This window comes from Astyanax mexicanus, chromosome 22, assembly GCF_023375975.1.
Source record: "Astyanax mexicanus isolate ESR-SI-001 chromosome 22, AstMex3_surface, whole genome shotgun sequence".
Lineage (NCBI taxonomy): Eukaryota > Metazoa > Chordata > Actinopteri > Characiformes > Acestrorhamphidae > Astyanax > Astyanax mexicanus.
The window spans coordinates 29,996,338-30,021,550 of record NC_064429.1 but is presented as its reverse complement, the minus strand read 5'-3'; the positions used below and the strand labels follow the sequence as shown (position 1 = coordinate 30,021,550).

Sequence of the window (25,213 nt, the reverse complement as noted above, 5' to 3'; positions counted from 1 at the left end):
TAGATAGATAGATAGATAGATAGATAGATAGATAGATAGATAGATAGATAGATAGATAGATAGGTAGATAGATAGATAGATAGATAGATAGATAGATAGATAGATAGATACTTTATTGATCCCCGAGGGGAAATTCTTGACATCCAGCAGCAGGTGTGTATAGTACACAAAGTTACAAAAAGATAAAAAAATATATAAATGATACATATAAATACAACAAAATAAAAAAATAAAATGAAATTATAAAAGTACAGTCTTTAGTGTGTGTGTGTGTGTGTGATGTAAAATGGAGGTAGTGCAGTTGAACACAATAGACAGCGAACACCAGTTGATGTGCATAAAGTAAGGATAAGGATAACTGATGTCCGCCATACAGAAAGTGCAAACACAGTTATATAATAAATTAAATTTAGCAGTGCAAATGATACGTAAACAGTAGATGAATGAACTAGTGAATGAACTACTAGTGCAAAATAGGGTAGAACTATAAAAATAGTGTTATGGGCATCAGCAAGATAGTGTGACCATAGATGGGGGTATGTCCATGGTGTGGCCAGAATTGCTGGAAAGAAAAGGTGTCACAGAGTCTTCAGTTTGCTGTGCTGAGATGAGTTGAAAAGTCTTATGGCCTGAGGGACAAAAGACTTTCGAAGTCTGTCTGTGGAGCAGGACTGGGACAGCAGTCTGCCGCTGAATGAGCTCCTCTGCCTGGTGATGGTGCTGTGCAGAGGGTGGTGAACATTGTCCATGATGTTCAGCAGCTTGCTGAGGGCTCTCCTCTCTGCCAGTGGTGTTAAGGACTCCAGCTCTAGTCCCAACACAGAACCAGCTTTCCAGTAATATTAACAGTAATTCTTTCTTGTAAAAGCTATCAAAAAAGTATTAAAAGTCATTTAAGTTTGAGCTTAAAAATGTGCAGATACCCTGTTTTATGCCCTCTTGTGGCAAGACCCAGTGTGTAATCTGACCACATGTAATCATTTACGCATCTGCCTGAGATTTTCGTATATATTTCATTTTTCGTATATATATGACAATAAAGTAAACACTTTGTGCTTCCTTTTACTAGCTTAGAGATAATACTGGATGTATTATAATGTAATACAGAGGGTTTACAAATATAAACAGACATGCCTCCTCTTTGCTTAGATGCCATATATCTCTCTCTTTCTTCCATCCCTCAATCTTTCAGTCTTTCTTTTCATTTCCACTCGCTCACCGGCAGTTCTTCCTCACACCACCTGCTGCCAGCATTCATCTCTGGAATTTAGAGCGCTCATAAATAAAAGGGCATTCTCACATCAGTGCCATTCTGATTGATTTCCCTAAAGTCTTTCCAATGTTTTTCCCTCTAGACTAAACAAACGTCTTCATAAGATCCTGCCTGCTTTCATCTTTTAGTAGAAATATGATTTAATTTGAGATTTATAATCACCCACCTCCAGTAACATTTACGATTGGGCTCATGGGCAGTGACTGAAAGGGCTGCCTATTTACATTTTAGGGAAATATTGATTACTGAGAGTCAATGGATCATAAAGTAGAATTTAAACTAAGCTAAGTTAGCTCAGCTAACGTTACTATCCTAGTCCTGTACAGCTCGTATCTTTTACCTGGGAAAACTAGTAAACTGACTAAACTTATACTGAGCATGATGACTAATTAAGCATTATGTGAGTACACTATGTTAGCAAGTAATATTTGTTTATTACAAGCCACTGGACACAATTTTTTCCCTTGTGTGCTTTGTTAACAGTTGGACTAGGTTGCTCAACAACAATATATAATGTATATTGGTCGAATATTATGCCAAGAACAGCATGATGCTTTTAATGAGTGCATTAATTTTTTTTTATTTAGTTTGATGCTGAGACGTGTTAGTGTGTCCATTACTGTGGCTTAGTAAAAATTAACAGTCCCCCCTTAACCTTGTATCTTCAGTCAATCAATCAATCAGTCAATCAATCAGCCAGTCACACCACCTGTATTAAATAAGATCATACATTTAATCATAAAAAAACATACATTATAAAAGTGAGAGGGAAAAATTGATTATTAAATAATTTAAATTCTGTAGTAACTTAGTATAAAAAATAAGCAATTAAATGAGTATAATTCATCATTACATTGAGACACAATGTAAAAAAAAAAAAGTGCCAGATTCATGACATGACAAAAAAATTAAGATTCTAGGTTTTCGATTGACAATGAAAATATGAAGCTATGTTGGCTTACCTTTAACAACATACAATAAGTATAAAATAGTGTTTTTTCATTGTTCTATACCCTAAAAATGTTATACACTGACATGGACATTGTTATTAGTGCAACACTAATGAGGCAGTAGGAATCCATTTCAGTCACAGCCATGAATTCATGCAGATCTAAGTGATTGGTTTTGCATCCTAAGCATGTGTGTGTATATATATGCGCATGTGTGTAGGTATGTGTGTATGTGTGAATATATGTGTGTGTGCATCCTATGCTGATAGTGTTTCTGTTTGTCTGCTCTCTGTGTGCATCTAACCTATCAGACTGTGGAGTTTCTAAAAGGTGGGTGGAAAATAACCCAGCATGACATAAACCTCATTATTTCAGTTTTTTTGTTTTCATTTTCAATGACATCTTTATCCTCTTCTTCTTCCTCATAATCACATTTGCTAGAACTTTATATACTTATATAAATATATATATGGCCTTACTTCGCCCCACAGGGGCTGTTCTCAGGTGGGCATCATTCGCGCTCTGTGTGAAGCGGGCATCCCTGTGGATCTGGTGGGCGGCACTTCCGTCGGCTCCCTGATGGCGGCGCTGTTTGCTGACGAGAGGAGCTACAGTCACATGAAAGTCAGGGCGCGAGAGTGGGCCATGGTGAGTGAGATCTGGGAACCTAAACCTGGCAACCTGCTGCTGACGATGTGTGATTAATTGATCTGGTATGTAGTGTTGTGCATTGTCTTTTGTCAGGCAACACCTTGGATCTTCAATCAATCAATCAATCAATCAATCAATCAATCAATCAATCAGTCAGTCACATCACCTGTATTAAATAAGACCATACCTTTAATCATAAAAATGATACATTATAAAAGAGAAAGGTAAAATGAATTATTAATGAATTAAAATTCCGTAGTAAATTAATATAAAAACAATAAGCAAGAAAATAAGTATAATTTAATTATTTTTAAAAGTAAATTAAAATCCAAAATGAAAAAAAACTTACAGTGGAAGTAGGTATAAAATATGTTAATTTACAGGGAATTTTGGAGAATTTCTATTGGTCCATTTATCCTTACATTTGGACACAATGTAAAAAAATAAATAAAAAAAACATATTATGGCAAAAAAGGATACAAGGTTTTCGCTTGATAATAAAAATATATAGCTACGTTTGTTTAACTTTGAGAGGTGTGGTTTAACAACATCTGATATATAAGTATAATATAGTGTTTATTTCATTGTTGTGTACCCTAAAAATGCTATATACCGACATGCAAAAAGTCATGGGATAGCAGTAATGTAATGCAAATTAATTATGGAGTGTAATCCAGCAAGAAAGGCCCATATAATGGAGACCAAATGTGTGGGACAAAGATACAACACAGTGGAATTTACCACCCAAATGTTCAATCCGCTTTTTAGGACTTCAGCTCCATTTTCAAGCGGATCCTGGACCTGACGTACCCGGTCACCTCCATGTTCACAGGAGCTTCCTTCAACTCCAGCATTGGTGGCGTTTTCAAGGGCAAACAGATTGAGGTGGGAAAAGAGTTTTCTTAATTTCTTAGTGATCTCAATTTAGTTCTGTATATTAATATAGACAGGATGTTCAAAGCAATCAGTACAGGAAGAAGTACTTAATCCACTCCTTAAATGGGAGGTGCTTTACACATGCTTTTCTGGACAAGCTGAGAGGTACAGAAGTAATAGGAAGAAGTAAGCAAAAATGTAGCAGTAGAGTAATATTACAGGATTTTACTGTGTTATTAGTACTACTAGTTCTTGCAAAAACTGCTACCTGCACAATTCGACTTTGGTGAAGTGGGAAGGGCAGTGTGCCAAGCCTGGAGTAGCAACAATATATATTTTATAGACACTGTTCTGCCTATTTCAACTGAGTGGAGAATTACAAGGATTTGGAAACTGTTCTATTTTATGGTATTCTATGGTAACAGTGCTACATAATGTTACTTCAACATACACATTTTCAACAAATACAAAATGGATGTTTTAAAAAAACAAACAAAGTGGGGCTCTAAGTGGTCCAGTACTGCTACAATTATCTGGAAATGTTGGTTCGAATCCCAGTCATGCAGCTTGCCATCAGCTGCTGGAGCCCCGAGAAAGCACAATTGGTCTTGCTGTCTCTCTGGGAGGGTAGATGGCGCTCTTTCACCTAGTCACTCCTAGGGTGATGTGGATCAGCACAAGGCGTCTGTGAGCTGATGTATCGGAATCGTGTGCTTCTGGTGTTGGAGGTTTCAGGGACTGTTATTATTCACTGATTGATTGCTTTCTAACTGCTTTATTATTTTGTCTGAAGTCCTAAAAATGACTTTGTTACGCATTAAAAGACATCTCAGCTTGAAGTATTGTGCACAGACTGTATTCAACAGTACAATCCATTCTGTACAAACCAAAACTGGGCTGTCCTAAATGATTTGTACTGGTAAAGACGTGCTTTCTTCAACCCTTCAGCCTTTCTGTACTGGAACAATAAAAGATTTACAGGTCATTTCACAGCAATGTTCCCCCACCTGAAAGAGCTTTTTGTTCCCCACAGTAATTCACACACACATGTTTGTATTTTTATAGTCTCCTGTCCTGTTTTTCGCTCTCTTTTGACCTGTCCTATTTTTTTTCTTGGTTGTCCTGGACATCTGCTTTCCGAGGGAAACATAAACAAGGAAAAATGGGGCACTATACTAGGAAAAAAGAAACAGTCTGTACTTAATCAGACATTATGTACGATAATAAAAGATATAAAGAAAACAAATGGCCGCAATACAAAATCAGTACAATAAAAACAATAATCCATCTTTTAGATATGTAATGTTCCTTAGATCAAACATATCAGTCACTTGCGGAGTGTTTCTTGCAGTGTAGCTGAGGGAGAGGGCTCTCTGTGGACAAAGCCAGGACCTGTAATAATGACAGGATTCTTAATTAAATTGTAAAAGCTTAGTCGTGACATGCCCATAACTCTCATTTTCTTTCTTACCTGTTTTTGCTTGCTTATAAGGCTGCAGGATTATAAGGTGCACTATCAATAAATGTCTATTTTCTGGTCTATTTTCATACATAATACCCACCGGATAATAAGGCGCATTATGCAACACTAGTAAGGAACAAGGGTGTCTCCATATTTCCCTTCTAATTCAGCAGGTGTCACTGCTAGGGGGCACCTAAGTAAATAAAACTGTAGTTCTTAAAAAAAATCCCTTTTCTCCTAAAGTGAAACAAGCACTGGATGTTAATCTACACAAATTTCTTTTCTGAAAACTGTTTATTTGGATGAGTAAAGTGCTTCCCTTTCAAGGGTAGTGGTTAGAATCGCTAGCCAGCCATGACTATTAGTACTAGCTAGCCACAGTTAGCAGCGTTAACTACCCATGGTTAGTGGTAGTAAATGTTGCTCGACAGCGCTATACTAAGGAACCAAGAGTGGTCCGGTAAGACAGGGCGCTATCAGCTAGCGGTTTGTCCCACGTAGCTTGTTTTAACACAAACACGCAAACTACAGTCCAATATACTCACCTTTTGAACGGGAAGAAGATAGCACTGTGGTTAGCAGCTAATGCTAATGCCTCTGCACTCAGCCTTAGCACTGGATAAACTTCACTGAAACTCCTGTATAATGCTGTACTTCAGCGAAGTGGCTTTACTGCTCAATAATACCTGACTGGTTGAATTCATACATAATCCGCACCGGATCATAAGGCACACTCTTAATTTCTGGAAAATTAAAGGAATTAATAGCCTGATAATAATTAATAGTCTGACAGTAATTTGAAAGTTAGTCCCTGAATGCCCACTTAAGCTGGGGTGGACTTTCTAAGCCCACCAGGATTCTATAAAAAGCTCCTTGTACACTCATTAACACAAAAGAAACACACCCAAAATATATGTTTAACCCTCCTGTTATGTTACGGGTAAAATTGACCCCTTTTTTTAAGTTTAAAGATCTTGGAAAAATAGTTAAAAGTATTTTTTCAGTATGAAAAGTCTTCTGCTTGCTTTAATTAGTGTAATCAACATATCATATGAAAATGGTTCATCTCACATATTTGCAACAACGACCCCCTGCAAAAACTAAAACTAAAACAAAATCGCAATTTGCAATGCAAAGAACTAATGTTTTTTTTTATATTGGTCTTTCAAAAGTAACAAAGTAGTGAAACATTAAAAAAAACATGTTTTTTTTATGAAAAATGTGGTTCATATATCGCTCAGCTGTTCAGTGTCCCTCGAATCACTACTTGGGGTAACTGACTTTGATCATTATGCGATTGCTACCCCATTACACCAGCAGCTGGGGCAGTGTCTCACTTCATGTCACAGGAGGCAGGATTAAAGTGCTCACCTCAAGGCCTCCATAATGATGGATTTGACAATGCTCAGATCAAGAACCTGGATTCATCACTAAAGACAATATGGTTCCAGTCTGTACAAACAGTCCAAGTTTCTCCTTAATGACAGTACTGTAAATGAGAATGATGATGATGATGATGGTGAATAATGGGTGGCCTAGATGGCGTGTAATTTAGTAATTTGTTGAAACAACCATCCTGCTTCTCTCTTACTTTGAGAAGGTGAGCATTATGGACTATAAGCTGGGGAAAGTGCCTTTGAGAGCATTCTAGAGGCATGTCTATCCGTTAACAATCTCTCACCAGGAGGTACACTACCCAAACGTAGCCTCTGATAGCTGTATGGAATAGCAGGTGAAGCAATTTTACGCCCTCTTGTGGTAAGACCTAAAGACTGATCATGTTCAAGAAATTGTCAAAGAGTATCTATTGGATAATAAATAATGCATTTTCTTTATTTTTTTACACTCTGTTCCTGTGTAAGATCTTTTCTTTTCTCTATTTCAGGACCTCTGGCTTCCTTATTTTAACATCACCACAGACATCACTGCCTCCTCCATGAGAGTACACACTGATGGTTAGCTGTTTCCGTCCAAATCCTTCTGTTTCTTCAGATTTATCTGTGTGGGACTTGAACAGAAGCCTAATGATGTTTTTTTTTTTTTTGGTTCCTCAGGTTCTCTGTGGAGGTACGTTCGTGCCAGCATGTCTCTCTCAGGCTACTTGCCTCCCCTCTGTGATCCAAAAGATGGGCATTTACTCATGGACGGTGGATACATCAACAACCTGCCTGGTAGGATCATCTCTACACATTAATATTAATATTACTGACTGATCCTAAAGGCTGTGTAAAGCTAAATCCTTTACTAAGGGTTTGTACGGTCACGAAACACTTGGAAAAGTCATGGAAATTGAAAATAGCAATTTTCAGGCCTGGATAAGTTTTGGAAAATAAAAATACCCAGAAAGTTTTGGAAAAGTCATGGAAATTTGGTCTACAAATCTTTGTGCTTCAGTTCTCTTCTATCGATAGAGAAAATCTATTATGAGCTAACAAATTCATCAGCTCAGAGTTAATTCTGTAATTTAGCTCTACAAAATGAAGCTCTCAGGATCTGAAAAAAAAATTGTGTGTCAGATTCATTTTACTATAATCAATTTTGGTCATAGTTTTAGTTGAATTTTGGTTTTATTGTCCATGTCTGCACTACAGTCATATGAAAAAGTTTGGGCACCCCTATTAATCTTAATCATTTTTAGTTCTAAATATTTGGGTGTTTGCAACAGCCATTTCAGTTTGATATATCTAATAACTGATGGACACAGTAATATTTCAGGATTGAAATGAGGTTTATTGTACTAACAGAAAATGTGCAATATGCATTAAACCAAAAAAATTTGACCGGTGCAAAAGTATGGGCACCCTTATCATTTTATTGATTTGAAAACTCCTAACTACTTTTTACTGACTTACTGAAGCACAAAATTGGTTTGGTAACCTCATTGAGCTTTGAACTTCATAGCCAGGTGTATCCAATCATGAGAAAAGGTATTTAAGGTGGCCAATTCTTTACAAACTAACATATAGACACTCTGGCAGAAGCTGGAAAGAGACCGAATATGTCTGTGAAAGCCAGAAAACGAGAAAGAGAAACTAATCCGCCTGAAACATTTATTACACTCTGCAACTGTAGGGGGAGCCCACGAGCACAAAATCTCAATCCTACCTAGTGGAGCTTTAAAGGAACAACATCAGTTACACTACAAAACAAAAAAGCTACATTAGAATGATTGTAGCTCCACTACAAACTATCCAGTTCATTGCTAGTTGACTACATTTGGGAGAAGGGGAAAACTGTAGGAATTGTGTACATTTTTGGCGAAACTATCAATCTAAACTAATCTAAATCAAGGTGTGCACTGGAGAGTATGTTTGGGGTGCCTCAGCTCAACACCCTACAACCTTGTGCGTTTTGTCCTCATGCCCCTAGCTGACGTCGCTCGCTCGATGGGCGCCAAGGTGGTGATTGCCATTGACGTGGGCAGCCAGGACGAGACCAACCTCACCAACTACGGGGACTCTCTGTCCGGGTGGTGGCTGCTGTGGAAGCGTCTGAATCCTCTGGCAGAGAGAGTGAAGGTTAGAGCGCTGGATGCGGCCCATTGGATTAATAATGCATTTTATATTTTAGAACCGAGGCCTAAATCAGCGAGACGCACTGAGGGGTAAAGGAGCTGCCAGCGGGCGAAGCTGGCACTGGTTTGTAGTGTTTAGACTCTGGCACTGTCCACATGAACCCGGATAGTTTTTGTCTCCATTTTTTTAAATATATATGTTCACATGAGCAGCGTTTTTTAAAAATATTGGAATAGACATTCAGAAGTTTTCTCGCCACTTCTCAGTAACTACATTAGTTTCACAATTGTTCCACCAGGTGCTTGTTGGTCCAGACCTGGTCCAGAATCTTAGTTTATGGTAAGGATTGTACCTCCAGATAGGAGGATCAGAAAAAACTGCACACAGAGCATTTTGGTGCTTCTGCTGTGTCAGTTAACAGTAAAGAATGACATTAAATTAAGCTGTAAACATGTTATTAATTTGCAAATCTCAGAGAGAACAGAACCAATCCACGCAATTTTTATGTTTTAGGCTCATTCTGATCAGGCTAAGCTAATGTAAATAAAAAGCAGACTCATGACCAGTGATGGTATAGTTACTTTGAAAAAGTAATCTGATTACTGATTACTCCTTTAAAAAGTAACTTAGTTACTTTTAAAAGTAAGTAATCCATAAAGTAACTAAGTTACTTTACAAGTTACTTTATTAGTTACTTTAAGCAGCTGCAGACACCACCCCCCACCACCTTAACATAAACATTATAACCAGTTTTGCCAATACTCCCTTTATTGGAAAATGCATTTTTAACAGCAACAATGTATCTCTAGACATTTAAAGTTGAACTATTTCCTGAAAAAAGTTTTTTAAATAAAAATAAAAGACCTGAATAATCAACATAAATAATTGTTTTTATAAAAAATAAAAATATGGTCTTTCTTGATTTCACTTAACACAAATACTTGTTTTTTACTGAACATTAAACCTGTTGTTCTCAGCAGGGCAGCAAAAAAACGCTGTTTTTGTGCCGCCCGAAGGACAAAAAGGTAGAATCTGGATATAGTTTTAACCATATCCAGATTCATGTGGATGGGGCCTCAGTCAAGCGAATAAACAAAAACAGCTGGGTAGGGTGTGGAGTGTGGGCCGTGGGTGTTAGTGGATGTCCACTAATCTGCAGAATGAGTGTGTGGATAAGTGAAGCGATTTGTAACTGGAATACCTGCTGTACAGGTCCTGAACATGGCGGAGATCCAGACCCGGCTGGCATACGTGTGCTGCGTTCGTCAGCTCGAGTCGGTCAAGGACAGCGACTACTGCGAGTACATCCGGCCCTCCATCGATCGCTTTGGCACGCTGGACTTTGGCAAGTTTGATGAAATCGCTGTGAGTGGTCTTTTCTTCCTCGGCCGGGTCAAGTGTTTTAACTCTGACTTTGACTCTTGGTACCTCTGATTTTTTTTATTCATTAATTTATTTATTATTCCCGTCTCTTACAGGATGTGGGCTATCAACATGGAAAGACGGTGTTTGATGTATGGTGCCGCAGCGGCGTGGTGGAGAAAATGCTGAAAGATCGACACCAAGAGGAGTTCCACAGGAGCAAGGGCAACAATGTCAGTATTTTTATATCCTTTTCGTTTTGGTTCTAAGAGGCTCTTTGGCCCAAGGCATGTACCCGTCTTTACCCTTCTTATGCAGGAAGCATTGCAAGTACTAGTGAGTGAGTAGATTCATTGTGAAGAAAAAGTGATACATAAATAGGATTTCCCTCCACCAAATTGTTGCAAAATTTCTAAATGCACATTAAAAAAAAACATGTACAGGTGCATCTCATTAAAAAGTAACTTTTTTCAGTAATGCAGTTCAAAATAGGAAATTAATATATTATATTATATAATATAGATGTATTACACAGAGTGATCTATTTTAAGCGTTTATTTCTTTTATTGTTGATGATTATGGATTACAACCAATAAAACCCCAAAAATCATTATCTCAGAAAATTAGAATATTAAATAAGACCAATTGGTACTTTTAGCAGTGTGGGCAGTGTGCCAAGTCCTGCTGGAAAATGAAATTCACATCTCCATAAAAGTTTTTTTTCTGGGAAAACACTGCACTGACTTTGGACTTGATATAACACAGTGGACCAACACCAGCACATGGACATGACTCTCTCTCTCTCTGCTGACAACTTTTATGGAGATGCGGTTAGATTTCATTTTCCAGCAGGACTTGGCACAATGGCCACCATGCCAAAAGTATCAATTGGTCTAATATAATTTGGTCTAATATAATATTTAAATTTTTTGAGACACAAATTTTTGGGTTTGGCTCTGTGTGTGATACATCAGTGTAATATATATATATATATATTATATTATATCAAATTTTAAACCGAATTACTGAAATAAAGTAACTTTTAATTAACCTTTAATTATATTCAAATGTTTTGAAATTCACCTGTAAATATAAAAATTTGCAAAAAAAAAAAAAGATTTAATTTAGCAAAACCTGCATAGCTTCTCTTAATGTAGCATTTTAAATTCCTTTGGTACAATTCGTTAGTTTCACACCATGTAAAAGACGTTTTGTTCTATAAAGACCTGTTACTGTCGATGCTGCTGTGCAGGTGGTGACCTGTCCCAACGCCTCCTTTACGGACCTGGCCGAGATAGTGTCCCGGATAGAACCGGTGAAGCAGGCCATCGTGGACGGTGAGTAATAGATTTAGCTCACTCCCACATTCAGACGTTCAGAGCCTGTGTTCATTCCTGCTCTTCATAACCACACAGAGACACTTAGTATCCAGGACAAAGATTAAGCCTAGTATTAGACCCTGTCTGTAAAACTGTCCCTCAGTGTCCGTGCTCTCTCTCTGTCCTCCATCTCTCACAGAGGAGTCCGAGTACCAGACGGACTACGACGAGGACGTGGTGCTGTCAGACTTCGAGCTGTCCAACGCCAGCAGTGACCATGAGGAGCACACTGAGGAGGAAGAGGAGGAGGAGGAGACGGGAGACACTGCAGATACAGTACGATTAATTTGTAGATCGTGACAGTTTGTCATTGTCTATTTACACTCTATTTTCAGTCCTGGCACATAAAATTGAGGACAAAACAAAAAAATTAACCAAACTAAAGTCGGGATGCTCAACCTAGGCACTAAATCTAACCCATATCTTCAAAAATGCATGCTTTTGATCTTTGTGCTGATAACAAAAAGTTGGATCCTATGTACATTGGCTAAAATCGCTGTCAATAAATGTTCTTTCTCCACACTGATTGCTGATTTTAAAACAGGGAGGGACAAATCACCAAACTGGCAGCGATTTGGTGATTTCAGTTCCTAAGTCACTTCTGCCATAAATATTGGACACTGGATCCCACAGTCACAAAACTTAGTACAAAAAACTGCAATTTTGGTGCATTTGGTCAAGTGTGAATGCTGTTTTTGAGCCAGGGGATGGTTCAAAGAGGTAATTTCCCTACAGCACAGATGTACAAGTGGTAACGGCTACAAGTAGTGAACACAGCACAGACTAGGGCTGTGAATCTCCGCGGAGCTCACCTACTGTCTCGCGGAGCTTTTTACCTGTACCACAGAGCTCACCTGCTGTCTCCCGGAGCTTTTTACCTGTACCACAGAGCTCACCTGCTGTCTCCCGGAGCTTTTTACCTGTACCACAGAGCTCACCTGCTGTCTCCCGGAGCTTTTTACCTGTACCACAGAGCTCACCTACTGTCTCCCGGAGCTTTTTACCTGTACCACAGAGCTCACCTACTGTCTCCCGGAGCTTTTTACCTGTACCACAGAGCTCACCTACTGTCTCCCGGAGCTTTTTACCTGTACCACAGAGCTCACCTGCTGTCTCCCGGAGCTTTTTACCTGTACCACAGAGCTCACCTGCTGTCTCCCGGAGCTTTTTACCTGTACCACAGAGCTCACCTGCTGTCTCCCGGAGCTTTTTACCTGTACCACAGAGCTCACCTACTGTCTCCCGGAGCTTTTTACCTGTACCACAGAGCTCACCTGCTGTCTCCCGGAGCTTTTTACCTGTACCACAGAGCTCACCTACTGTCTCCCGGAGCTTTTTACCTGTACCACAGAGCTCACCTGCTGTCTCCCGGAGCTTTTTACCTGTACCACAGAGCTCACCTACTGTCTCCCGGAGCTTTTTACCTGTACCACAGAGCTCACCTGCTGTCTCCCGGAGCTTTTTACCTGTACCACAGAGCTCACCTACTGTCTCCCGGAGCTTTTTACCTGTACCACAGAGCTCACCTGCTGTCTCCCGGAGCTTTTTACCTGTACCACAGAGCTCACCTACTGTCTCCCGGAGCTTTTTACCTGTACCACAGAGCTCACCTACTGTCGCGCGGAGCTTTTTACCTGTACCACAGAGCTCACCTACTGTCGTGCGGAGCTTTTTACCTGTACCACGGAGCTCACCTTTTGTCGCGTGGAGCTCTTTAACTGTATTATGGAGCTCATACTGTCTTGCGGAGCTCACCTACTGTACCACGGAGCTCTTTAACTGTACCGCGGAGCTCTTTAACTGTACCGCGGAGCTCTTTAACTGTACCGCGGAGCTCTTTAACTGTACCGCAGAGATCTTTAACTGTACCGCAGAGCTCACCTACTGTACCGCGGAGCTCTTTGACTGTACCGCGGAGCTCACCACCTACTGTACCGCGGAGCTCTTTGACTGTACCGTGGAGCTCACCACCTACTGTACCGCGGAGCTCTTTGACTGTAACGCGGAGCTCACCTACTGTACTGCGGAGCTTTTTAACTGTACCGCGGACCTCACCTATTGTTGCACAGAGCTTTTTTAACTGTACCGCTAAGCTCACATACTGTACCGCTGAGCTTTTTAACTGTACCACGGAGCTTTTTAACTGTACCGCGGAGCTCACCTACTGTACCGCTGAGCTTTTTAACGGTACCGCGGAGCTCACCTACTGTACCGTGGAGCTTTTTAAATGAACCGCCAAGCTTTTTACCTGTACCGCGGAGCTCACCTTTTGTCACGTGGAGCTCTTTAACTGTACTATGGAGCTCATACTGTCTTGCGGAGCTCACCTACTGTACTGCGGAGCTTTTTAACTGTACCACAGAGATCTTTAACTGTACCGCGGAGCTCACCTACTGTACCGCGGAGCTCTTTGACTGTACCGTGGAGCTCACCTACTGTACCGCGGAGCTCTTTGACTGTACCACGGAGCTCACCTACTGTACTGCGGAGCTTTTTAACTGTACCGCAGAGCTCACCTACTGTACCGCGGAGCTCTTTGACTGTACCGTGGAGCTCACCTACTGTACTGCGGAGCTTTTTAACTGTACCGCGGAGCTCACCTACTGTACTGCGGAACTCTTTGACTGTACCATGGAGCTCACCTACTGTACCGCGGAGCTCACCTATTGTCGCACAGAGCTTTCTTAACTGTACCGCTAAGCTCACATACTGTACCGCTGAGCTTTTTAACGGTACCACGGAGCTTTTTAACTGTACCGCGGAGCTCACCTACTGTACCGTGGAGCTTTTTAAATGTACCGCCAAGCTTTTTAACTGTACCGCGGAGGTCACCTACTGTCGCACGGAGCTCATACTGTCCTGCTGAGCTTTTTAACCGTTAAAGAGCTCTGCAGGACAGTTAAAGAGCTCCGCAGAACAGTTAAAGAGCTCCGCGCGACAGTAGCTTTACCCAAAAAAATCTAATTTTTGAAAATGAGAATTGTTTAATGTTACAATCGCGATTGGAGCTCGAAATTATTTTTTTCCTGCACCCCTACTACAGACGGTGCCATTTCTGGATGGTGTAAATATATGACATCTTCTTTGGATGATGCAGTTTTAACCTGCATTTGTGAATTGCATGGTGAGCTGTGTTTTAAGACATTGCTTTCTGCCCATGTTCCGAAACCCCTACACAGATCAATGAGATTTGCTAATCATTGCATTGAGTTTTTTATTAGTATTTATTTCGGAATTAGAGTTGTAGTTTGTTCACATTTTAAAGCAAAGGCAACCATTCCACATTCAGAGGTTACTAACAGAACAGAAAAATGCATGCAAATACATTCATGTAAATCTACATAAAAGCCCAGGATGTACCATTCTATACCACAAACAAATATGAGAAAAGCTTCCTGACAGTAACAAAAGCACTTCACTGTATTTGCATTTGCACTTGAAAGTGGAGTTGTTTGATGAAGATCAAAGTGAAGGGTTGAATGTTTGTTTATCATTTGATATGAATTTTAAAGAGTACATCCGCTCTCAGTATCGAGTGTCCCCCTCTTTTAACACCTGTTGTAGAAAAGGTGTACATACGACAGATAATAAAAAGCACGTGGAGGCGCGGATTAAAAAGTAAAAAGGAGCCAATCAGGAGCTTTTCTGTGTCAGGATTGAGAGGTAATGCTATGTAATAGAGCAGGGGTGTCCAAACTACGGCCCGCGGGCCATTTGCGGCCCATTTCCTTTTTTGTAGCGGCCCGTGAGGTATTTTAGAAATAGAATGAAAGTTGGCCCGCTGTTAAACAGGTTTTTATAATGTGAGATTCAAAGTTTGAACGCTAGGTGTCAGAAACAGGCCAAAGAGTCTAAAAGCGGAGAGGGTGCGCATTTCTAGCGCAGAAAAAGGGCAAATGAGTCTAAAAGTTGCCGTAATTAAGGAGTTTAATATTAAGAGACATCATAAAATGACACATCAATTTGAAAAATCTTAGTTTACACAACACTGTCAAAGATAGATAAAGATAGTAAGTCAAGTAAAATGGTGTATAAATGAAAGTAATCAGGAAAAAGTATTATTTAAAGTGGTATATTTCATTATTTGTTTTATTACAGAGTCTGTGGCCCGTGACTTCAAATATAATTCTCCTTCTGGCCCCCAACAAAAAAAGTTTGGACACCCCTGTAATAGAGGGTACAAGTGCAGAAAAAGTGAATATTCAACCACTTGGGGGTACACTAGCCATATTTGAAATAGGGCTGCAACTAATGGCTAATTTAGTAGTTGACTAATCTGGCGATTATTTGTTCGATTAGTCTCGATTCTTTTTTTTGTCATGCCCACAATTTGTACTTCCTACTGTTGAGGACAGCTTAACATGTAGGCCCCAAGACCAGTTTTGCAAAACATTTTGATAGGTTGACGTACCTATATAAAAAAAAAGAATTATATAAAAGTATATTATAAGGAACATTTACACAGTCTGGATGAGAGATTTTAGGATACTTTTGTATTTTATTGTATTTTTTTTATTGTAAAAATGTTTTTCCTATCCTGAAAATAGTGTTTTTTTTTTGTTTTTTTTTACTATAACACATTTTCCTTAATTTTAACGGAGTGGACAGAGTACAGTATCTTTCTAACACTTATTCAGCTAATGTTAGTTTAACCACTGTTAGTGATGTTAATAAAGGAGTGAAGCCTGTTTAAATTCACCTCAGCAGCTCTCTGCAGTAATTTAACTCACCACAGATAATATAGTTAATATAGAAATCAGTGTTTAAACTGCAAAGCAAACAGAACTAGTAAAGACTATAGTAAAGAGTTTAGTGTGGATTAAAATGTGTTTCTTTGTGTTTAATGGACACGGCGCTGCTATTACACCCATACTGAAACCTCATTGGCCAACTTAGCATGAGGAGAGGCCAATCAGGATGCTCAGGATTTGTCACTCTCTCACTATGTGTTTGTGTTCTCCTCTCTTGCCCCTTTTTTCTCTTGTGTGTTTTTTTATAGTCGACGTTGTCGATTACGCCGACTAATCGTTGCGGCTCTAATTTGCAACAGCAAAAGTGTGATTGATTTATCAGTATACTCTGACATGGCACATGTTATAGGACATGAACTACTGTAGTGTCCCATGACTTTTTTTGGTGAAAAGAACCAAGTAGGTACGAGTGATGGGATGAGCAGATCAACCACAGCAGGGCTGCTGGAGTTTTTAAACACCTCAGTGTCACTTCTGGACTGAACACCAAGCGTCTTGTGGGCCAACACTGTGGGCTTCCGTCTCTGATTTTACTTTATCTACAAGATAGAGCAGCTATAGGAAGGAGTGTCTAATAGAGAGGAGTGTTTAAAAACTCCAGCAGCACTGCTGCATCTGACCCACACATAACAGCACAACACACGCTAATACCTCATACACCACCACATTTTTGGCACGCAGTTTTGAGAGTAACAATATCAGCTGTGTGGTGTTTTTTTTCTCTTCTGTGGATTCCTGATCATTTGAAGAACAACATGGTGAAAGGAGGATATTAATGAAGTATGCAGAGAAACAGATACAGAACTACAGTCTGTAATTATTATAGAACTACAAACGGTCCTATATGATCAGTGGAGCTAATAATTCAATTGATAAGGTTAGACAATCTGTGTATAACTTCTCAAGGGAAGTTGAATATATATATATATATTTTTTTTTTATTACACAGGATGAAGAAATCAAGATGACAAGACAACGAAGACGAAACCATAAAACCAACCATGCGAGACACAGCAATCACTGAGAGAAGGTTCCTGTACTTTTGGACATAGTCTGAAAACACCAGTTGCTGCTTCTATACAGGATGAATGTAGTCTCTCTCTCTCGTACATCGCGTTGGAACAAATATGTGAAAGTTACATGATGTTTGGAGTTTTAACATTATTTCAGTGAGTGCAGGGAACAGAGTATGGAGGACCCGGAAGAGAGTATGGAGGGTTTTAGAATAACAAACCAGTTTCAGACCCTGTTTACACCTGTTCACTTCATGTGATTTAACATCTAGATTGTATTCTAGTAAGATTTTGGGGGTTTGAACCACATATGCATTTACACTTGGTCATTTAAATGCACCTTTATTTAGTAAGACTAAAATCTGATCGACGTGTGGGAGGGAATATGCAAATTTGGTGGTTGCTCAGCAGTTATTACTGGTGGTTTGGTTACACTGGGAAGAGTTTTGTTTGCCGACTTTGCGTGCTGGAAAGACGGATGCGTTTACACTGATAAACCAGGATTTAATTGTTTGTTACATTTGTGTACATTTAGTCACTGTATTTTTCACACTAAAGAGTGTACCGAATTATAAGACGCATTATGTGACACTAGTAAGGAACAGGGACTTCACCATGTTTTTCTTCTAATTCACCCAAAGCTAAGCTAAGTAAACTAAACTGTACATATGAAAAGATTTTCTATTTAAACGAGTGTTGGATATTAATCTACACAGGTTTCAGACCTGAAAACTATTTATTTGGGTGAGTAAAGCGCTTCCGTTTATTTACAGTAAGCTTAGATTTCCAGATTTCCACTAGTGCTAGCTACGGTTAGCTGCTAGTGCCGCTCAACAGTGCTACACTGAGGAACCCTGAGTGTTCAGGTAAGCCAGGGCGATATTAGCTAGCGGTTTGTCTCATGTAGCTTGTTTTAACACAGTAAACACACAGACTACAGTCCAATATACTCATCTCTGAACGGTAAAAGAGCTAGCATTTTGCATGGTTAGCGGGTAATGCTAATGCTTCTCCAGCAGTGCTAGCTGGGGTTAGCAGCAGGCTACAGGCCAAAAATATACTGACCAGCGAAAGAGCTAGGGCTTAGCGTGGTTTAAAGGATTTTAAGTGCACCTTATAGTGCAAAAAACACAGTATGTTAGTGTCTGAGCTCACTAAGAACTTTACTACATCCTGTCATCATCACCTATGTGGGCGGAGTCTCACTATACTTGACACTGATTGGTTTGTAGAATGTTGTTAGTTTGCCGTGTTTCTCTTCCTGGTGTTGTGTCAAATTCTGCCTTCCTGCCAGAATCCTGCATGTTTGTATCGCAGCAAAAAGAGCAGATTCCTTTAGTATAACTCTTAATTAATAAGGATTAATAATCTACAATTACAGTAGATACAGAAACCACCAGAGTAATCTGTTGTACCCAGTTCTCTTCTTTTTGTTCTTCTATTGTTTAATGGGTAAAGATGGCCTGCCTCAAATTGCTTTAATTGATTTGAAAAAAAAAAAAAAGATTTTTTGTTCACACTGTATATGATCCAGATCATTGTTGAGTTGACTGGTGGCGTCTTTCATGCAATGTTTGTTTTAAGACATAAAAGCACCATTAAACCACCTCTTGAAGTGATTTGAGAGAGATCGGATTTGTAAAACTCAATAAGATTTGTTTTAAATGTGTTTTGGGTGCGTTCACACCTGTATTTTTGTAATGTGGTTTAAAATCATCCAGATATAATCCTCTTTTCTCAAGTTGCGTGAAGTGACCAGGTGTAAATGGAGTCTCAGATGGCAGATGGGAAGTTTTGTGTAAAATAAAGGGGTTCCTCTGTTCTCCTTGCTCCCTGTTGCACTTGATTTAACTCATGAAGGGCTTTTTAATTATTGTAAACATTTAATAAATTATATAATAAACACCTCGGTGTTCTAGTCCTTTAAGATTGGACTAATAATACTGACTCAATATGTGAACAATATGGAAGGTGCAGGAAGGTGCTACATGATTACCGTGTAACACTGTATTAATGCCACGATTCCCGCTCAGAGGCCTCGTGCTCTGGACGCACATTTCTACTCGCATTTCAATGCAATTTCAATGCAATTTTTTGATATAAACTGACATTTTAGCTGCTCTGTATGTTTGATTTTTTTTTTTCATTCCTGGTTGTTACTGAACAAATAACATATATAAAGAACTGATCTAGCTGGTATTTGTTACTGAATGTAATAATATAGTAGTAGTTTTAACGTTTTGATGATGTTTATCATGATGATATGATTGTAATTTTCTCGTTGGTGTTTAACTGTATTATGTTAAGCTGCTTTATTTGGTCTAACAGTGTTCTAACATAAGGGCTTTCAGCACTGGAGATAATGTGACTGTTTTGTTGAATTGCTGCAAATGACTTTGACTGGAATATAAAAATGACAAAAAAAAAAAGAACGTCTCTGTGTGCTTTACGTCAACTGGAACGCTTCAAAAAGTTGTATTTTCTTGTTTTTAAAAATCCAAAATGCATGCACCACACAGATACAGCAGTAAAATCAGCAGAATTCTACAGTTTATTATCACTAATATCCAGTGACACACGCACCTCAGCGAGTTCACACGCCACACGCCACACATGGTATTTCTCACGCTTGCCAATCCATCGGCTGTATATTATAATGTACTCTCGTTGAGCCAATCAGAATATAGATCGCTCTGTTGTTAGGCAGACCTAGTCATAGAGGGTGGAGTTTCAGCCAGAGTGTCAGGCGCGAAGAACTGTCCGATTCGAAAGTTCTGAAACACACGTCGGTGAACACTTGAAGAAGAACACCACTTATCCAACCCCCCCTCCCCTTAGTACAACTGAAGAAGAATTGCGCGCTTATGAAAAACTAGTTAATTATCCTAATTGAACCATTACCTGTTAGAGGTAAGGAACAGCACTGCACTAAATATTAATTATATTAATAATAATTAGTAATGGAGTTAATAATTAAATATTTATACTGCTTGTAAGGATTTTTTTCAGGTATTATCTTTTGGATAATAAAACATGCGACGGGTCAATATGACCTGGCAACACCACTGCTGGTTCTGACAAATGAACATATTAGGAGGCCTAATGTTAGACTTTTGCTGCATCTCTGCTCTTCTCCTGTTGAAGAAGTCCATTCTGTTTTAGATAGAGAGGCAGCTGATGAAGAAGAAGAAGCATTGCATGCAAAAAAATGAAGATAGCATGTGAGGAAGAGCAATAGGTGAAGATCAGAGGTGGAAAAAGTACTGAAAAATTGTAATTAAGTAAAAGTACCTTTACTTTGCTAAAATTCTACTCAAGTAAAAGTACCCATCTAAAAATCTACTCGAGTAAAAGTTAAAAAGTATTTACTTTAAGTAAAAGTTACATCGTTACTTTTAATTATTTGATGTAAAAAATTGTACAAATCATAAATTAAATAATTATTAAATTAAATAACTTGGACCTTTTTAGGCAGTACTTGTTCAGACCAGCCCATAAAACATTTTTTTAAGAACAAGTGACACAGGTTTCCATCATCCATTTTTTTCTTTACTGTTAAAAAGTTATGATCATATAGGTGACTATAAACCGTAAACCATTATTATTTTTTAACTTGCCAGTGCTATGCTTTAACTGCTATTTACATGTTTTTTTTTTAACATTCAAGCAGATTCACAATAAAAACTTAAGGAATTATCATTTAAATAATTAAAAATCATATAAAAAGAATGTTGGTGGGCGCATGCGCAGTGCCGCAAAGAAGCACATATCGATGGGTAGCATTACTCGACAGAACACCGGTTCCCCTGAGCCGCGCTCACAGATCCCAGGCTACACAGCTGATCCACACAGCGTCTCTCCCGCTAACCGTAATAAACACTGCATGTAGAAGTTTAGCTGTGCTTATTTTTTTTTATTCAAACAATTTGTTTTTTTCCCCCAGCATTTCATTTGTTACTTAGTAATGGGGAGTTTTCCAAAGTAATGAAGTAAATTACTTGTGTCAAAATGTACTTGAGTAAAAGTAAAATTACCTAATTTAAAAACTACTTTAAAAATGACAAGTTACTCATAAAATCTACTCAATTACAGTAATGTGAACAAATGTAATTAGTTACTTTCCACCTCTGGTGAAGATATATGGGAGAGAGCGAGAGAGAGAAAACAGTGCACTGTCAGGTCTGCTCAGAGAACAAAAGAACAGGTAAAAAAAGAAAGAGAGAGAGGGAGCAATTCAGAACCCAGATATCATCATCATCATCATATCCCAGAGGAGCTGGAAATGTCAGAGCAGAACGCAGGGAGGTGTTTCAGCTCCACAGGGAGAGAAGACGAGCGTGCAGGACGCCCTCACCCGGCTCAGTGCTCTCACCTGCTGCTGTCGGGGGTATGATAACACATCACAAACACACCCAAATGCCACAGCTTTGAGTCCGTCCTGATCAAGCTTAATGGAGGCGGATCAGGGACGTGCATAGAAATCTTGAAGGGCAGTTGCTCTTACCTGAAGAAATCCCCCCCACCCAAAAAAAAATCTCTCCTGTGCTTTATGTCCGTCATTCATCTTGCTTGATATAATGAAATGTTATCAGCTGCATGTAACTTAGTTTGGTTAGCCTCCCACAAAACAACCTGAGCCATGTAAAACGTTGACTGCAAGCTAGCTGGCTTTTTTTTGCTACTTAAACGTGGCACAGTAGGTGGCTGTCAGATTATTTAGGATCACTAAACGTCCTAAACTCCACGACATCTGATTTTAAACTTCATCTTAAAACTCTTGGATCTCTGCTAGTTGGCTGAAGCGCCGCCCGGTCGTGTGCTGCGTTTTTTTTTTTTTCTAGTGAAGCGCGCTGCGTGTCCCCCGCTACGCCCGCGCCCCTCCCTTTTGCCTATCTCTCGAGGTGTCTGAACCTGAATGATTGACTCTGAAAACTTTGTTTACGAAACTTCAATCAAAATTAGGAATTATAAAGAAAACCTTGTTGATATATAAAATCATATTTGCCTATATTATTTTTTCCCCTCCCTCAGAAGGGCAATATCAGCCAAGGACGGCAAAAGGGCAGTTGCCCAAGCACATTGGGCCATAGCGTCTGCACAACACTGAGGCTGATGGTGGTTAAATAGACTGGGGGGAAAGTGGGTCAAAACACTGGCCGTTTAAAACTTCTAAAAAGCTCATTCTAATCTAGATTTTTAAAAATTAGGATGACACTGTCCCAGCTAACAAAGTTACGCTCCCCAAAACGTTCCCCTAATGTTATTTTAATGTTCTTGATTTTATTTTCTAAGGACAATCCCTGGAATGTTCCCTCAACGTTAATCCGTTGTCCCAATTTTTTCTAAAATTACTTAAATAAAATTAGAAAATAACATAAAAAAAATAAACATTACATTAGCATAACATTGTGGGAACGTAACTTTGTTAGCTGGTACAGTGTTCCACTAACGTAAAGTTTTTCCTTAATGTTATTTTCTTTGAGGTGACGTGAATGTTAATGTAACAATCATTTGCAACAATAATTCAATGTTCCCAGAATGCTCTCTTGGAAATTTCTATCAACACAAATCTGTCCAGTTTACTTAACATTCCCTGAATGTTTCTCTAAAGTTACATTAACATTCAAACATCACCTCAACCTCATTTTTAACAATAGTTCAAAGTTTCCAGAATGTTCTCTTGGAACTTTCTACAACTCAAATCTGTCCAGCTTACTTAACATTCCCTGTAAGTTTTCCTAAAGTTATATTAACATTCACACGTCACCTCAACTTCATTTTCAACAATAATGCAGAATGTTGTCTTGGAACGTTTACTTAACGTTCCCTGAATGTTTCTCTAAAGTTACATTAACATTCACACGTCACCTCAACCTCATTTTTAACAATGGTTCAAAGTTTCCAGAATGTTCTCTTGGAACGTTCCATCTAAATGAATCTGTCCAGTTAACTTAACATTCCCTAAATGTTTTTCGTAAGTTACATTAACATTCAAACATCACCTCAACATCATTTTTAACAATAGTTCAAAGTTTCCAGAATGTTGTCTTGGAACTTTCCCCCACTGTAAATCTGTCCATGTTTCGGTAATGTTTCCAAAAATGTTATTCTAAAATTTTGCAAAAGTCTTGCAGACTATCAACCTTTGGTATTTGCAACAATAATGTAACGTTCCCAGAACGTTGTCTTGAAAACTTCCCCTAACATGAATCTGTCCAGTGTTCTTAGCATTCCTAGAATGTTATTTCTACATTCTTCTATGAATGTTGCCAACATGTCCCACCTTAATCTTATTTGCATGAATCTTCACAGTTTTTTATATTTCCTGAACTTTACTCTAATCACTTTATTCTTTTTTGCAAAACATTTCATACCAAGAACTGTGTAGAACTTGGAACATTTCAGTGTTCTGAATGTTCCCAGAAGGTTTTTTTTCCTAAAGTTACTTTAACACTTCAATCATGTTATCTCAACCTTATTTGTGTGTATCTACCTAGTTTTCTTTATATTCCTAGAACATTTTGCTCCAGTTACCTAAAGGTCCCTAGCACATCACCTCAACATTTTTGCTACAATAAGTTAACATTCCCAGAATGTTGTCTTGGAATATCCCTTCCACATGAATCTTTCCAGTTTTCTTAACGTTCCCAGAATGTTTTTTAAAATTTATATGAACATTCTTAGTACGTCACCTGAATGTGCATCTTTCCCGTTTACTCTTTCATCTCTTAAGACCTGCAACTCTTGCATGGCATGCTTTTTATTTTATTTATCTTTGCTCTTATGTCTAATTGACACCTGATTAGTGTAAAAACTTAAAATGATCTTTTTACATGATGCAGTTTCTGAGAAAAATGTTGTCCACATATGAGGAGTTTTATATTTTGATAGAATACAATGAATAAAGTCGCAATTAGTAATGATAACGTGCAAAACATTAAACATTAAAATATTTTGTGCCTAAACACAGCAGCATTTTTTTTTGCCTGCGTGCAAAACAAAAGTAGAAATAAGAAAAAGTAGAATTGTGCCTCTTTAAGCAATAAGGCTCATTTGAAAGACAAAAAAGTAAAAAAACAAACATTTACTGTATTTACTGTTCATTTAAATTTCTGAACTAAATCGAAACTGTAATGTGTTAAAGTCTTCGGCCACCACTAGGTGACAGTATAATGGCCTCATAAGAGGACACCAGGCCTTCGTAGAGCAAAATGTAGTGTCTAGACAACCCAAAATAATGTGTGATGTCCACACATGAGGACGCCAGGTCCTGGGAGGTAAAAGGTAAAAGTTCTCAGAATGTTCCCAGAAGTTACATACATCAATTGAAATATCTGACATGTCTTCTCAACCTTTATTTTAAATATTTTACGGTTCCCAGAGCATAGTTTTGGAAAGTTTGAAGAAGAATCCAAAACATAGTTTGGGTTTTAAAGAGGCTAATTTAGATTTATCTGTAGAACTTTTATCTTCTGTATTTTCTGTATCCTCTGAGCTTCTGTGAGTAGAGTCACTGTGGATGAAATGACTGCAGCTGTGGCCCCGACTGGTCGGAGCGGCTGTCTTGGACGTGTTTTTGAAAAGCTGGAAATGTCGATTACGTGAAGGTCTGAAATGAACAAGAGCACTAGTTGCAGGGGTGTTATTCTGCTTGACCTCCTCACTCTTATATGTGTGTGTGTTCTCTTCAGGGCCTCAGTGGTCCACAGAGCAGCTGGGCACTAACAGTAGATGGTCAACCTCGTTTAGGACCTTGACGGGCTCCAGTCTGAAGCTCCAGTCTGCACTGATCCACTGTTAGCATTTGTCTGTTTCTTTATATGATGCTGTACCTCATACGATATTAGGCTATTTTTTATTTAGCGTGCTTCATTCTTAGGCAAAATAACAGGTAACATTTTAGGTAGGCTTGTAATAACACATTTATCTCATGTATTTTCAGTGAAGTATAATAGATTACAAGTACTCTATCAAAAAAGTT

General features: G+C 38.7%; 1 protein-coding gene across 1 annotated transcript in view; it reads left to right on the top strand.

Annotated features, from left to right (window-relative positions):
* pnpla7b (patatin-like phospholipase domain containing 7b) overlaps window positions 1-19,648 on the top strand; it is a 51,581-nt gene extending 31,933 nt beyond the window's left edge. Inside the window, exons 27-36 of the mRNA XM_049470315.1 lie at window positions 2,715-2,871; window positions 3,643-3,759; window positions 7,098-7,167; window positions 7,267-7,383; window positions 8,582-8,730; window positions 9,940-10,092; window positions 10,206-10,322; window positions 11,342-11,426; window positions 11,608-11,744; window positions 17,169-19,648. Coding sequence (XP_049326272.1) covers window positions 2,715-2,871; window positions 3,643-3,759; window positions 7,098-7,167; window positions 7,267-7,383; window positions 8,582-8,730; window positions 9,940-10,092; window positions 10,206-10,322; window positions 11,342-11,426; window positions 11,608-11,744; window positions 17,169-17,243 — 1,177 coding nt within the window. The 3' untranslated portion in view covers window positions 17,244-19,648. The remainder of the gene's footprint in view (window positions 1-2,714; window positions 2,872-3,642; window positions 3,760-7,097; window positions 7,168-7,266; window positions 7,384-8,581; window positions 8,731-9,939; window positions 10,093-10,205; window positions 10,323-11,341; window positions 11,427-11,607; window positions 11,745-17,168) is intronic.
* The last annotated feature ends 5,565 nt before the right edge of the window (window positions 19,649-25,213 follow it).